This window comes from Macaca mulatta, chromosome X, assembly GCF_049350105.2.
Source record: "Macaca mulatta isolate MMU2019108-1 chromosome X, T2T-MMU8v2.0, whole genome shotgun sequence".
Taxonomy (NCBI): Eukaryota; Metazoa; Chordata; class Mammalia; order Primates; family Cercopithecidae; genus Macaca; species Macaca mulatta.
The window spans coordinates 130099215-130113657 of record NC_133426.1 but is presented as its reverse complement, the minus strand read 5'-3'; the positions used below and the strand labels follow the sequence as shown (position 1 = coordinate 130113657).

General features: G+C 37.7%; 1 protein-coding gene across 12 annotated transcripts in view; it reads left to right on the top strand.

Moving 5' to 3' along the window:
* The window catches only part of THOC2 (THO complex subunit 2), a 132424-nt gene that overhangs the window by 33499 nt on the left and 84482 nt on the right, over positions 1–14443 (top strand). For all 12 annotated transcript variants that reach the window (XR_013412544.1, XM_015128126.3, XM_077987565.1 and 9 more), the window contains exons 5-8: positions 1788–1858; positions 2696–2817; positions 3387–3520; positions 13460–13626. Coding sequence is in view for 11 of the 12 variants with exons in the window: in XM_015128126.3 (XP_014983612.1) it covers positions 1788–1858; positions 2696–2817; positions 3387–3520; positions 13460–13626 (494 nt within the window). In the remaining variant the exon portion in view is untranslated. The remainder of the gene's footprint in view (positions 1–1787; positions 1859–2695; positions 2818–3386; positions 3521–13459; positions 13627–14443) is intronic.

The following is a 14443-nucleotide window of genomic DNA, read 5'->3' as shown; positions in this document are numbered from 1 at the left end:
ATGGTTAGACATTTAAGTAATTTATCCAATTCTAAGAATTAAGATTAATGAGCTAAAATAATTCATTCCAGGTTCACAAACCCTCAGAGGATAACTGTCTTAATCAGGTTAGGTGGCTGAGAGGAGAGAGACTTGACTTGAACAGGATGAATCTGCCATCCGTTGCCTCTGATCTTAGGGACCTTGAGAGGTAGATCTTAGGGACTTTAGGGCCCTGGAGTATAGATAGATGTTGGGTAAAAGAATGAACTCAGTTTAGCCCCAGTCCCTTAAAATCAGTATCTTTAAAGTTCTAGACTGAGGAGGGACCAGAAAACCAGATAGCAGGGCAACAATTGGGAGTCCCTGAAAAGGATTGGTGAGGTACACATGGGTTAAAACTCTTAATGAGAAATTGAGATTATACTGTAATTTACATTGCATAAATTACACCCTAAAATTTCCTTAATACACATGAGCTAACTGCATGCTTAGCTACAGTGGCCAGGATATGTAGAAATGGCAACTGTCCAAGAAGGGAAAGTCAAGGGCCAGGAAAATGTGGATATGTTTGATGAAAAATCCCCTTCTCTTTTGATTCTCAATGTTGGCAGTAGAGCGTGTAGAGGACAATTTTTATTACTTCACTAAAACCAGTGCTTCTCTTTATAGCATATTCTAAATTATGAGTTGACTGTAAAATTAGGTTAATAGTATATAATCAGTTAAAGCAGTAATCCTGAGATTAGCCTTGTTTGTAATCCTGCCAATGCTGGTTGAAATTTTTGGTGCTTGGCATTTGGCACTGTTTTCTTTCTTCCACACTTCAGATCAGAAAAATTTTTGACAAATTTTCTGAATAATTTACTGAAACTCACAGTCTCAGTTTTTAAATATTTCAGTAGGAAGATAAAAATTTTGAATAATTTCTATTTACTGACTAGAATTATAATTCAAGATAAGATGTTATTTATTTTATTTTATTTTATTTTATTATTATTTTTTTTGAGACAGAGTCTTACTCCGTCACCCGGGCTGGAATGCAGTGGCATGATCTTGGCTCACTGCAACTTCCGCCTCCCAGGTTCAAGTGATTCTCCTGCCTCAGCCTCCCTAGTAGCTGCACTTACAGATGGGTGCCACTGCGCCCAGCTGATTTTTGTATTTTTAGTAGAGACGGGGTTTCACCATGTTGCCCAGGCTGGTCTTGAACCCCTGACCTCAGGTGATCCACCTGCTTTGGCCTCCCAAAATGTTGGGATTGCAGGCGTGAGCCACTGTACCTGGCCAGAACTATTTTTTAATACTGTCTTTTCATAAGGTTGGTGGCCAGGTAGCTTGGTTAGGACATAGTAATTTGACCAGGGTGGCGAAAGTCATGGGTTTGATTTTCATGAGTATTAGGATCTTTAGAGTTAGAAGAAATCTTTCTTATAACCCTATTCAACTTTTCACCTAAAATAATCTTTTTTTTTTCTTTTTAGCATCTCTGACAAGTAGTCATTTAAACTTTGAGTGTTTCGTTTTTTGCGAACAATTTTTTATGAAGCTTTGTTGCTTCCAGTGCCATAGCAGGCAGCTCCAGTGTAATTGATGTACCATTTTATGGATCTGTCATAGGTCACAGGGTCAACCTCCAGTTTTAGGAGAAATTAAAGCATTCATATAATATTTCATGTTACCATAGTTTTGAATTTTTCCAAATTCAGATTGAGGCATTTTGAAATTAGTTTTTAAATAATTATCTTTCTTTAGTGCTGGGGAGTGTAGAAAAATCAATCAAACTTTTTTCGTCTTCATCATTATAGATATTGAGACAAATTGTTTAGAAGAAAAAAGCAAGAGAGACTATTTTACACAGTTGGTATTAGCATGTTTGGTAAGTTTTTAAAAATATTTTTCCCTTTTAAAAATCTGCATTAAACAGCTGCGATAGAAGTTAGTCATGTTAATGGAGGAGGATATTGACATTCAGTTGACTTTTCTCATAAGGTGAGATTTGCGTTTTGAAATGGAATGTTTTGTGAAATTAGACATGCTGTTTCTATGAAATAAGCATGTAACCATATCCATATCACTCAAACTATCTAGACATTTAAAACCTTTGGTGATATTCCTGACCTAGTAAGTTCCTAAGAAAAAGGTAAGCATTTATAAAGTAAGTAGAAATGATTGTAGACAGCTTTTAAATGGATTTTTTTTTCTCATAAACTGGTAAGCAAAGAGTAAAAGAGTAGAGGTAGTTTAAAAATGATAAACTCTAGAACTCGCCATGATTGTTGTCTGGTAAACCATTTGTGTTCATAAATTTAGAACCAGGGAGAACTGCCATGGTTCAGACCTGGAAGAAGGTGCTCGTCTTTGCTATACTAGAATTTAACTTCAAGTAGGAGGCTATTAAGTGCTGTATTAGGTGAAAATCCAGTTAAGCCAAATGCAATCATATTGAAAATTTCATCTGTAGTTCTTGTCATTTATAGGCAATATACAACATGCATATAATTTTGTAGGGAATTTTTTGAAAGCTATTTATAAAATATTTCAATATTTGGAGTCATAATATTTGTTAAATTGAACTTCCAAGCCTTTTTATAAATTGTAGGTTGTTATATAATGTTATTTTTGTATTCTTATTTAGGAAGCTTTAGTTTGAATATATTTAACGTTGCGGATGCAATGCTAAGGAATAAATGACTTTTAATATTTTTTAATACAGTATTTAGTTTCAGACACAGTTTTAAAGGAACGCCTGGATCCAGAAACACTGGAATCATTAGGGCTTATCAAACAATCACAGCAATTCAATCAAAAGTCAGTTAAAATCAAGACAAAACTCTTGTAAGTACACGTATCTTACGTTTCAGATCAAGTAGCTGAGTATGTTTTTTCATTCATATTTTGAATGCTAGTGGCTTCTAAGGGGACTTTGAAGACTGTTTTTTTGTTTGTGGTTAGCATGTCTTGTGTTTTTTGCCTTCTAAAAGTAGCCTAATATTATTGAGTCATCAGTGACCTTTACCTGTGTAAAACCAATGTTACTTTTGCCCATATTCAAAGTTAAAATAATACTCATGCTTTCATCATTAGCAATAAAATGATTTATGACTATGACTATACTCGGGGTATATTCTTAGAGATGGAAATAGTGATATGTTATTGTTCCCTGATATTAACAATATCCTTTTCTTGTGTTACTGGTTTTCCCCGTGTAATTAATATTGGGGGTTCTCATATGAACCACTGTTGTTTTCTACTCTAAAAGGCACACAAAGAAGTAAACTTTAAACAACTATTCTTACGATTGTTGTAGGTTGGAGATAAGAAAATTCAGTGAGAATACAGTACTCTGTGCAAGCTTGTTAATTGAGATTAATTTTATCCCCTTAATGGTATTTATCTGATTTCAGTTATAAGCAGCAAAAATTCAATTTGTTAAGAGAAGAGAATGAAGGTTATGCCAAGCTGATTGCCGAATTGGGGCAAGATTTATCTGGAAGTATTACTAGTGACTTAATCTTAGAAAATATCAAATCTTTAATAGGTAAGACATATATCTGTATAGTATGTGTTGTTAAGATAAGTTATTTTAATTGTTGGAGAATATCCATAAAGACAAAATGAGTGCATTCCATATACTTTTTTTTTTCTGGTTAAGGAATGGGAGAGGTGTTTAGCTTTTACTTTTAATGTTTTATCAGTAATTATAAAATTTAGCATGATATTTGTGAGAAATCTTTTTGTCACTATTACTTGTATGTTAATATTAGGTCCTGCTCTGTCTAGTCTTTCTTTTTTGTGGAGGGGATCCTGAGTGGTAAGCCAACGCTTTCAAAAGACAATGGATGACAAAGAACAGAATGGACTGTTCTGATACAGTGCCCTACATTTCTCTGGTATTTCTCTTTTTAAGTATTTCTCAACCATTTTATGGAGGACCGAAAAGCAAACATGAAAACTTTAATACAGTAAATCTTCAGTGAACTTTTGAAACCTACAGATGTGTAATTTTGAACTTTTTTCAAAATAACTTTACAAGGGACTTTGATGCATATTTTATCTTTATAATAGCCTTTTAAAGTAAGTGCAACAGCTGTTGTAAAAGTGTAACAGGAAAGTTTTTATTCTCCCTACCCTTTAAGTAGAATTCCTGTAGCATTACTTTTTTCTTTTTATTTGCATTGAGCATTTGGAAGAAGTAGTTGACTTCTTTTTTTTTTTTTTTTTTTTTTTTTTTTTGAGACGGGGTCTCGCTCTGTCACCCAGGCTGGAGTGCAGTGGCCGGATCTCAGCTCACTGCAAGCTCCGCCTCCTGGGTTCACGCCATTCTCCTGCCTCAGCCTCCCGAGTAGCTGGGACTACAGGCGCCCGCCACCTCGCCCGGCTAGTTTTTTGTATTTTTTAGTAGAGACGGGGTTTCACCGGGTTAGCCAGGATGGTCTCGATCTCCTGACCTTGTGATCCGCCCGTCTCGGCCTCCCAAAGTGCTGGGATTACAGGCTTGAGCCACCGCGCCCGGCCCAGAAGTAGTTGACTTCTGTGGAAAAGATGAATGAGCACCAGAAAAATAGGGTAATCTCGATTTTCCTAAGGTGGAAATAGTTTTTTCTATTATTTGCTAGGTGGTGTGCTATCGTAGGGAAGATTTTGCGGTACCTGGGTCTTGAGACCTGCCAGAGGAGTCATATTTTGTGCCTCACTAGTTACATCTTAGGGGTGCTTATCATCAGCTTCTTGATTCTTTCTCTGTTTTTTGGAGTTTATATATGACTACGAAAGAGGGAGAAGGTGTCCCAATCCTTATCTCCTTCCTCTGGTGCTTTGTGTAGGAATCCAATTAAAACTAGATTTACTATAATCACCCTTGTTCTTACCAGCAAGTAAGTAGCTTTCAGTTTATTTTTAAAATTTTTATTTTTTTTTTAAGAGATGGGGTCTCGCTATGCCCAGGCTGGTCTTGAACTCATGGGCTCAAGCGATCCTTCTGCCTTGGCCTCCCGAAGTACTGGGATTATAGGCATGAGCCACTGTGCCCGACTAAATAGCCTTTTGTTTAAATACCCTTTTCTTTGAAGTTAATCTAGTTCTGGCAGCTGATGTAGTTTCTTTGCTGTTTCTTCCAGTTGTCAATTTAACATCAAGATGGGTGGCCCCCTAGGGCTGTGGGACTCTTGCTTACCTGTGTGGCCGTGACTCATTTTTAGAAACCTTCCTGTGGTGGTTCCTTAGTTCCTTTCTGTTCGTTCTTTTGACTTGGCTTGTCTTGTCTTTTCTTTCTATGGAGTCTCACTCTGTCGGCCAGGCTGGAGTGCAGTGGCACAATCCCAGTTCACTGCAACCTCTGCCTCCGGGGTTCAAGCAGTTCTCCTGCCTCAGCCTCCCGAGTAGCTGGGACTACAGGAGCCTGCCAACACACCCAGCTAATTTTTGTATTTTAAGTAGAGATGGAGTTTCACCATGTTGGCCAGGTTGGTCTCAAACTCATGACCTCAGGTGATCCGCCCGCCTTGGCCTCCCAAAGTGCTGGGATTGCAGGCTTGAGCCACTGTGCCCAGCCCCTTTCTGTTCTTTCTAGGGTAGGCACCACACTTTCCTGAGTGTTTTTTGATCTAGCTTGAGAAGCTTGTCAGTGCTGCTTTGCTATAAGTTTGTCTTTCCTTGTATCCTGTCATGTACTTACTTAAGATAGTATTCCCCACATAAAAATTCTGTGCTATGTTTTTTTTTTTTACTTTATATCCTTTTTTGTTGACATCTGTTTCTTCTATTTCTTGTGAGTTTATACCTTTTCGTTCCTTCGTTATTTTGGGAACATTTCAAAGAGGGATTTTCTTGAAGGTGTGCTTTTATCTTACTAGAAAATGTACACTACTTACTTTTCTTGAACTTTGCTCTCAGGGAGAACAGGCTATGATCCTATTTCTGAAAAACAGCGTAACAAACACAATTGTAAGCTCATGAAGTATATGGACAGTCTATGAGTATAAACAATTTGATTTATTGGGCTAAACCTATATTCTGACCCACCAAGTAGTACTCAAATGTCACCTTCTTAGTGAAGCCTTCCCTGCCCACCCCTGTCAAAACTCCCTATTATTCCCTGATTATTTTTCTTTTTTGCACATATCACCATATAATATGCTCTGTACCTCCTCCCCCTCCCCCTCCCCCTGTGATGTAAGCTCTGTGAGGACTAGGGTTTTGTTTAGTACCTTATCCTTTCTTTTTTTTTTTAATTGAGACGGAGTCTTGCTCTGTTGCCCAGGCTGGAGTACAGTGGCGTGATCTCAGCTCACTGCAAGCTCCGCCTCCCGGGTTCACGCCATTCTCCTGCCTCAGCCTCCCGAGTAGCTGGGACTACAGGCACCCACCACCACGCCTGGCTAATTTTTTGTAGTTTTTTAGTAGAGACGGGGTTTCACCGTGTTAGCCAGGATGACCTCGATCTCCTGATGTCGTGACCCGCCCGCCTCGGCCTCCCAAAGTACTGGGATTACAGGCGTGAGCCACCGCACCTGGCCAGTACCTTATCCTTAATACTTGGTATGTAGGTGATAAATAAATACTGGGTATAAAAGGAATGAATATTTCCTCTATTCTTGTACAATCTATACTGACTCTTAGCCTCTTTTTCCTGACATGGAGAATTTTAGAAAGTTCATCTCCCTGTCTCAGTGTTTATTTATCTCTGACTAGGTGATTTCCTCCTCCCTTTAATTGTCTGAGAAATAAACTTTTATTTTTTTGAGACAGAGTCTCGCTTCATTGCCCAGGCTGCAGTGCAGTGGTACGATCTTGGCTCTCTGCAACCTCTGCCTCCCAGGTTCAAACGATTCTCGTGCCTCAGTCTCCCGAGTAGCTGGAATTACAGGCGTGGGCCACCCATGCCCAGCTATTTTTTTTTTGTGTGTGTGTGTGTGTTTAGTTGAGACGGCGTTTCACTAAGTTGGCTGGGCTGGTCTCGAACTCCTGGCTTCAAGTGATCCGCCTGACTCAGCCTCCTAAAGTGTTGGGATTACAGGTGTGAGCCCCCACACCCGGCCTGAATGAAACTTTTCATTGATGTGAAAATAGAGGTTGAAACTTCAGTTCCAATGAGTATTCTTTCAATGTTGTTAGCATTTATTGGAGTCCCTCTTAGTGCATACTTCATCCAGGCCTTGTCTTATCTGTCCAGAACAGCTCACTGACCAGCATCCTATTTTTCATGGCCTCTTTGGATGGGTTTCTCTGTGTTTATTCCCATTGTTTTCTGTTTAGGAACAGTCTAGACAGGTAGTTTCTGACACCTCTTTCACCAGCCAGTGTCAGAAACTGATACCTAGTTTGGGCAGTATACATTTTAGGTGCACATACTTTCAGGGTACTTGGTCTGACCAGGATAAATCCTTACTTATCATCCTTTAGTTAAAAGACAGTTATTTGGCTGGATGCAGTGGCTCAAGCCTGTGATCCCAGAACTTTGGGTGGCCGGGGTGGGCAGATCACCTGAGGTCTAGAATTTGAGACCAGTCTGGCCAACATGGTGAAACCCTGTCTCTACTAAAAACACAAAAATTAGTTGGGCATGGTGGCACGTGCCTGTAATCCCAGCTACTCTGAAGGCTCGGGCAGGAGAATCACTTGAACCCAGGAAGTGGAGGTTGCAGTGAGCTGAGATCACGCCACTGGACTCCAACCTGGGTGACAGAGTGAGACAGTGTCTCAAAAAAAAAAAAAAAAAAAAAAAAAAAGGCTGTTATTTGCTCCTAAAAGATTCTGGCACATCAAAATTTTTATATTCTGCCAGATAACTTGGGGCTATTTAGTGCATGTGCAAGCAAGGAAGCAGAACCATTGTGCATCTGCATGGTGATTGTGATCTGACACTAAATTTGAACAACTTATTAAATAGTAATGAATAGTGAACAGTAGACTGTTGAGCTGCCAAGTCATAGACACCATACAAGTGACCATTGCTTGAAGATGGCAAAAAAAATCTTTTAGAAATAGAGGAAAGGATATCACAGGTGGACTCCTTTGTTTGCTGAACTAAACTGTAAGAACTCTTTTGGATGCCCTTCAAAAAAATCAGAGCATCATGCTGTACACTTTAAGTATATATAATAAAAACAAGTGGTTGCTAAGTGTTCTTTCCTTTCTTCTGAATCAGTGGTAAGCAAGTGTTTTCTATAAAGGGTGAGATAGTAAATATTTTTCGGCTTTGTGGACCGTATGGTTTCTGTTGTAACTACTTAATTCTGCCATTGTTGTGTAAAAACAGCTATAGATAGTACATAAATAAAGTGACTGTGTGCCAATAAAATTTTATTTACAAAAACAGACAGCTGAATGGATTTAACCCACAAGCCATAGTGCTGATTCTTGCTCTAAATCAAAAGTTCTGGCTAACAACTAATTACGGAGCTAGCTTATTTGAGCGTAGCTTTAGAGAGTGAAAATGGTTCTTCCTGGTTTTAGGTTTTAGTGGTCCAAGACCTTCTGGCGTAGGCTCTAACCCCTTTACCTTCGCTCGCAGAACCAGAGCTTTCTTCATCAAACCTCAAGACCTTCATTTGTTGCCTGGTGTCAAAGGGTACAGATTTGGCTAGGGAAGGGTAGAGTGAGAGTCTTTGCCTTTTCAGTCTCTCAAGTGACCAGAGTAACATTAAAAACAAGATAAATCCTTAAGCCAAACAATTTTTAGTTTTGGATAGATTATGGGACATTTTACCCCTTTGACTACATGATTTTGAGTGTACTTAGTATTTTATCTTTGGTTCAATCTGAATATAGGGTCCATTCAGCTTAGACACATCTTATTATGCCACCTTTCTCCTATTTCTTTGAAAGGGAAGTTGGCTGCCTTCTTTACTTAAGTTTTTACATTATTGAAGTTTCTTGGCTATATGTTAGAAGTTTTCCCTTTGTAGTATGAAAAAGAAGACAGCAATTGGTGTTTCCAACTATAGGGGTTTTTTGTTGTTGTTATTTATTTTATTTTTATTTTGAGACAGGGTCTGGCTCTGTTGCCCAAGCTGGATTGCAGTGGTACAGTCTTGGCTCACTGCAACATCTGCCTTCTGAACTCAAGCCATCCTCCCACCTCAGCCTCCCAAATAGCTGGTACTACAGGCACACACAACCATGCCCACTAAGTTTTGTGTTTTTTGTAGAGACGGGGTTTTGCCATGTTGGCCTGGCTGGTCTCAAACTCCTGAGCTCAAGCTATCCACCTGCCTTAGCCTCCCAAATTGCTGGGATTACAGGCATGAGCCACCGTGCCTGGCCTTCTTACTGTTTTTTAGATCATACTTTTATTTTGTTATTCATTGGTTCTTGCTTTGACATGTGCAGGTTTTTTTTTTTTTTTTTTTTTTTTTGCAAATAGTGTTTCTTAGAAATAGTCTAGCATAGATTTTTATTAGCTTGCTTCTAAAGAAATTCTTTCTACATGATACATCATTTCATTTTGTTAAAAACATGATTTTCTTTGTCTCCTAAGGTCCATTCTCTTATGAACATGATGATTGAGGCTATAATTCCGTTTTCTTGCCTGAAATTTATAGGCTGGACATCTCTCCTAGTTATGTCTGCAATACTCTCTTGGTCTTTTATTTTCCTGTTAAGATCTCAATTTGGCCTAATTTCTACAACGGTCATTGTCAGTTTGACCATATTTCTTGCCCCTAGTTGGTGTCGCTGTAACATACTGGCCATTTTTTCTATCTTTGGGGAAACTCCAGTTGCTTTTTAGTGCATTTCTTCAAAGATATATCATTCAAAAGGTGTGAACTCTCCTCAAGGGTAGCGTAACCATTTTACTAATCGCTCTAAAATTTGAGCTTTATTGAGGCTTCATTGACATATAGTAGAATGCTTGTATTTAAAGTGTACAATTTGACTTTTACATCTGTGAAAACACCACAAACGAGATAATGCACATTCCTTCCACTACCCCTGAAATTTTCTCTTGCCTGTGTGTTTATCCCCCCTCTCTCCTCTCTTTATTTTCCCGGAGAATCACAAGCACCTGGCACATGGTGGGTAGTTATTTAATACTTATTTAAATGAAGGAGGGAATCTATGGCCATTGTAGATTTGCAGTTTCTTTATTTTTCGACTTATTCTCTTTAAATATGGTTTCTTGTTTGTTCCTCAAAAGGCATAAAGGCATGTGTGTGTGTGTGTTTGTGTGTGTGTGTGTATGTATGTATATGTAAATATATATATGTATATATATAAGTTTGTGTGTGTATTAATGTAGCTGGTGGTAAAGTTAGGGAGCTAGGTTTATGATCTCTCTAAAGATCACATGACTATCAGTGCTTGGGCTGGACAAAAGCCTTTCTAAGATGTTTGCATACAAGACTGCTTGTATTCTATTACAGCTGCCATTAGGGAAACATTTTGGATTTTCAAACTTACTGATTATTATTAGAGTCTCACTGTATATGAACTAGTTTAACTGTTACTTAAAACACTAAGACTTTAAAAATAATTTTCAGCTGGGCATGGTGGCTCATGCCTGCAATCCCAGCACTTTGGGGAGGGTAAGGCAGGAGGATCACTTGAGACTAGGAGTTTGAGACCAGCCTGGGCAACATAGTGAGACCCCATCTCTACAAAAAAGTTACCCAAGCGTGTTGGTGTGCATCTGTAGTCCTCGCAAATTGGGAAGCTGCGATGGGAAGATACTTGAGCGCAGGAGTGTGAGGTTGCAGTGAGCTATGAATGCACCACTACACTCCAGCATGGGCAACAGAGCGAGACCCTGTCTCTAAAAATAATAATACATAAAAATAAATGAAAATAGTTTTCTAAACCTTCAATTGGCTACCTTTTCTATCTGATGGATAAAATTATTTGGACTTACGGCACCTGAGATAGTAATAGAAAACTCATGAGCCAGATTTTCTGTAATGAAAGATGCAAAGGTGATACCTGTTATAAATAAAAGTGCATAACTCTTGTTTCAGATTACCGCATTAAATTGCACCTAGAAAGAAAGTGGGTAGTTGACAGTAAAGGTCACTGATAGAATAGCCTTGATGGAGTAATGCTGTTAAATAAAATATAATGCTAGTGGTTCACATTTCAGCATACTGAAAATGTAAACTTAAAAGCAATGTGAATGAAGCACTTAAAAGATTTTAATCTAACTTGTTGCTATTCTGTTCTTTATGAGTTTTGTGTATGTAGCTTAATGGGTAATTACAAGCCAGCCAGTTTGTCAAAAATTATATTCAGTGTCTCTTTTGTCTTCTATGATAGAGTGTTAATTCATTTTTATTTAGTGATTTTTTTAATATTTAGTTAATGTAGGAGAAGTTACATGATTTGAGAATTTGCTAGATCTTACTTCCATAATATATCATCAGTGTTACAGCAGTGTGAAGGCATTTTTCACCTTTGTTCAGGCTTCATTGACATACAATAAAATGCACATATTTAAGGTGTGCACTTTGAGTTTTAACATACATATACATCTGTGACAACACCACAAACAAGATAGTGCAGATTTCTCCCATTCCCCCTCAATTTTCTTCTTCTTGGCTCACTGCAACCTCTGTCTTCTGGGCTCAAGTAATCCTTCCGCCTCAGCCTCCTGAGTAGCTGGGACTACAGGCATGTGCCACCATGCCTGGCTAATTTTTTGTAGTGACAGAGTTTTGCCATGTTGCTCAGGCTGGTCTCAAACACCTGGACTCAAGTGATCTACCCGCCTTGAACTTCCAAAATGCTGGGATTACAGGCGTGAGCTGCCGTGCCCGGCCTGATCTGCTTTTTGTTACTGTAGATTAATTTGCTTTTTCTAGAATTTGTCTATAAATGGACTCATACAGTGTGTACTGTTTTTGTCTGGCTTATTTCATTCAGCATAATTATTTTGTGATTCTTTGATACTGTTGCCTGTATCAATAGTTCTTCCCTTTTTATTGCTGAGTATGTCCACTGTACTTATCCTTACTCCACTTATCCTATACGGCAAGTTGTTTATCCATTTATATGTTGATGGACATTTGAGGAGTGTTGTATATTACAAATAAACCTGCTGTGAACATTTGCGTACAAATCTTTGTATTGACATAGACATTTATTTCTCTTGAGTAAATGCCTAGGCTGGGTCATATGGTAGGTGTAAGTTCAAATTTTAAAGAAACTTGCCAATTTTACAAAGTGGTTGTACCATTTTACATTGCTATCAGCAGCATTTAAGGATCTTAATTGCTATTTTGGAATCACTTTTATATTCATAGGCCGTACTTTTTGGAAGTACAGGGGTAGATAAAAATATTTAGAAGTTTTCTTCCTAGAACTTCAGGGAAACGTCTTTTTGGAGAGTTTATGAAAATACGGAACTTTTTTTGAGTAAGACATGCTCACTGCCTTAGTCCTTTTCCTTAGTATGATGAGAAGCAGAAGAAAATGTGTTCTTAAGTTTGGATCTCATAAAAAGAGGGAAAACTTGCATTTGGAGGATTTGGTTTTCTAAGTGATTGCTAAGGTAGTATGAAACATGAAATGACATTAGTTTTATAGCATTTAATATGAATAAGTGTGGAGTTAATAGAAGTAACTGGAGATACCATCTTACAAAAGGGTTTGGACAGGAATAGGTTATATAAGAATTTTCTTGGAAAAATCCCCTAACTCATCCATAAGGTATAAGTGTTTAGATCTAACATACGTCCCTAAATTTATCACAGTTCTTTTCTCCTCCAGTATTAGAAGAAATCAGTGTTTATTTTTTGGCCCAGTGAAGTGGTTAGCTTGCATTTAGGGACTGTGTTTAATGAAATATACATATTTTAAAATACTAGAATCCCATTCAGCTTGATGAAAGGCATGTGGGAACTGACGTAAACCAGGAACCTCCAACTCCCTTGGTATTCTTTGATCTATAAGTATCAATAGAATACCACTTTTCCCTTTAGAATGCTACTAAAAGCCATGGATATAAATCAGTGTTATATTTTATAGTTCTGTAGTATATGTAAGATAAAATAAAAAAAGATTTTAAAAATGATTGTCCACTTTTGTGAACCTGGACTTTTAACTGTTTATCAATATTCCAAATACTCTGCCTAAAACATTAAAAAAAAACCCCTTTAGTTGCTTAATTTGTAAAATGCATTGTTTGATTTTCGTGTTTTTCCAAGAATTAATAATGTGGACCTGTTTCAGTAGCTCGAGTAATCAAGAACTGATGAGGCAAAGTGTGGCATAGAGGAATGTTTATTTGACTGGTATCACAGGTCCTGGACTATACCAACCCAGGTCTGTCGTTAACCCGTTCTGTGATTCTGGGAAAGTCACATTCTCATCTGCAAAAATGTGTAGCGGATTTATTTCCTTCTGGGAGAGGGGAAGCAAATTTGTAAAGGAAGTTGTTTTTAAAATCATTTTTATCTTGCTATATGAGTTATCCCTGAAAGTTAATGGCTTCACTAGAAATGATGTATAATCATTTTTAAATTTTTGTATGTCTTATCTGTTGCAGGATGCTTTAATCTGGATCCCAATAGAGTTTTGGATGTCATTTTAGAAGTGTTTGAATGCAGGCCAGAACATGACGACTTCTTTATATCTTTGTTAGAATCTTACATGAGTATGTGTGAACCGCAAACACTGTGTCATATTCTTGGGTTCAAATTCAAGTTTTACCAGGTAAAGAAAAACGTGTATGTATGTATATTTAGAGATTAATTTCTTAATCTTGTTTGTATAATTTAATTTGTTTTATTTGTAAATGATTGGTCTCATCTCAGACATTCTAGCAGAAGAGATAGATAAATGGATAGCTAACAATGCAATGGGATAAGTACTATATTGGTAGTATGAATGATGTTATGTGAAAGCCTAGAGGAAAGCATTATTAAGTTTTGCCTTGGGAGAGGTGGAGTCAGGGAAGACTTTGTAGATGTATCTTTTTTTAAACCTGGTCCTTGAAGGATGAGTAGGAGTTCATTAAGATTTTCTCTGCGTAAGTAACAAACAATGGGAGAATAAAGATGTGGCAGTGTGAATATATTTAAGAGATAGAAGGAATGGTTCATAGTCTAATGTGGCTGGGTTGTAAGATGGGAAAAGAAGGGACAGGAAATGAAATTGGGAAGGTATGTGTACTTTGGATGGTCACAGACTTTGAATACTGTGTTAAGAGTTAGAATCTTATTTTTATTTAATTATTTTTTATTTTGAGATGGGATCTCACCCAGACTAGTCTCAAACTCCTGGGCCGAAGTTATCCTCCCACCTCAGCCTCCCAGGTAGCTGGGACTTACAGGCATGTGCCACTGTGCTTAGATCAAGAATTTTATTTTATAAACAATGGCTATTGGAATTTTTTAGGGACATGAATAAATATTCAAGGCACATCTTGTATCATTTGCTTAAGCCACTAAAATAGCTGTCAAGCTAATCTGTGTCTCTGATTATTTCTACTTCAATCCATCTTTCATATTATTGTTACTGTTGCTTTCTA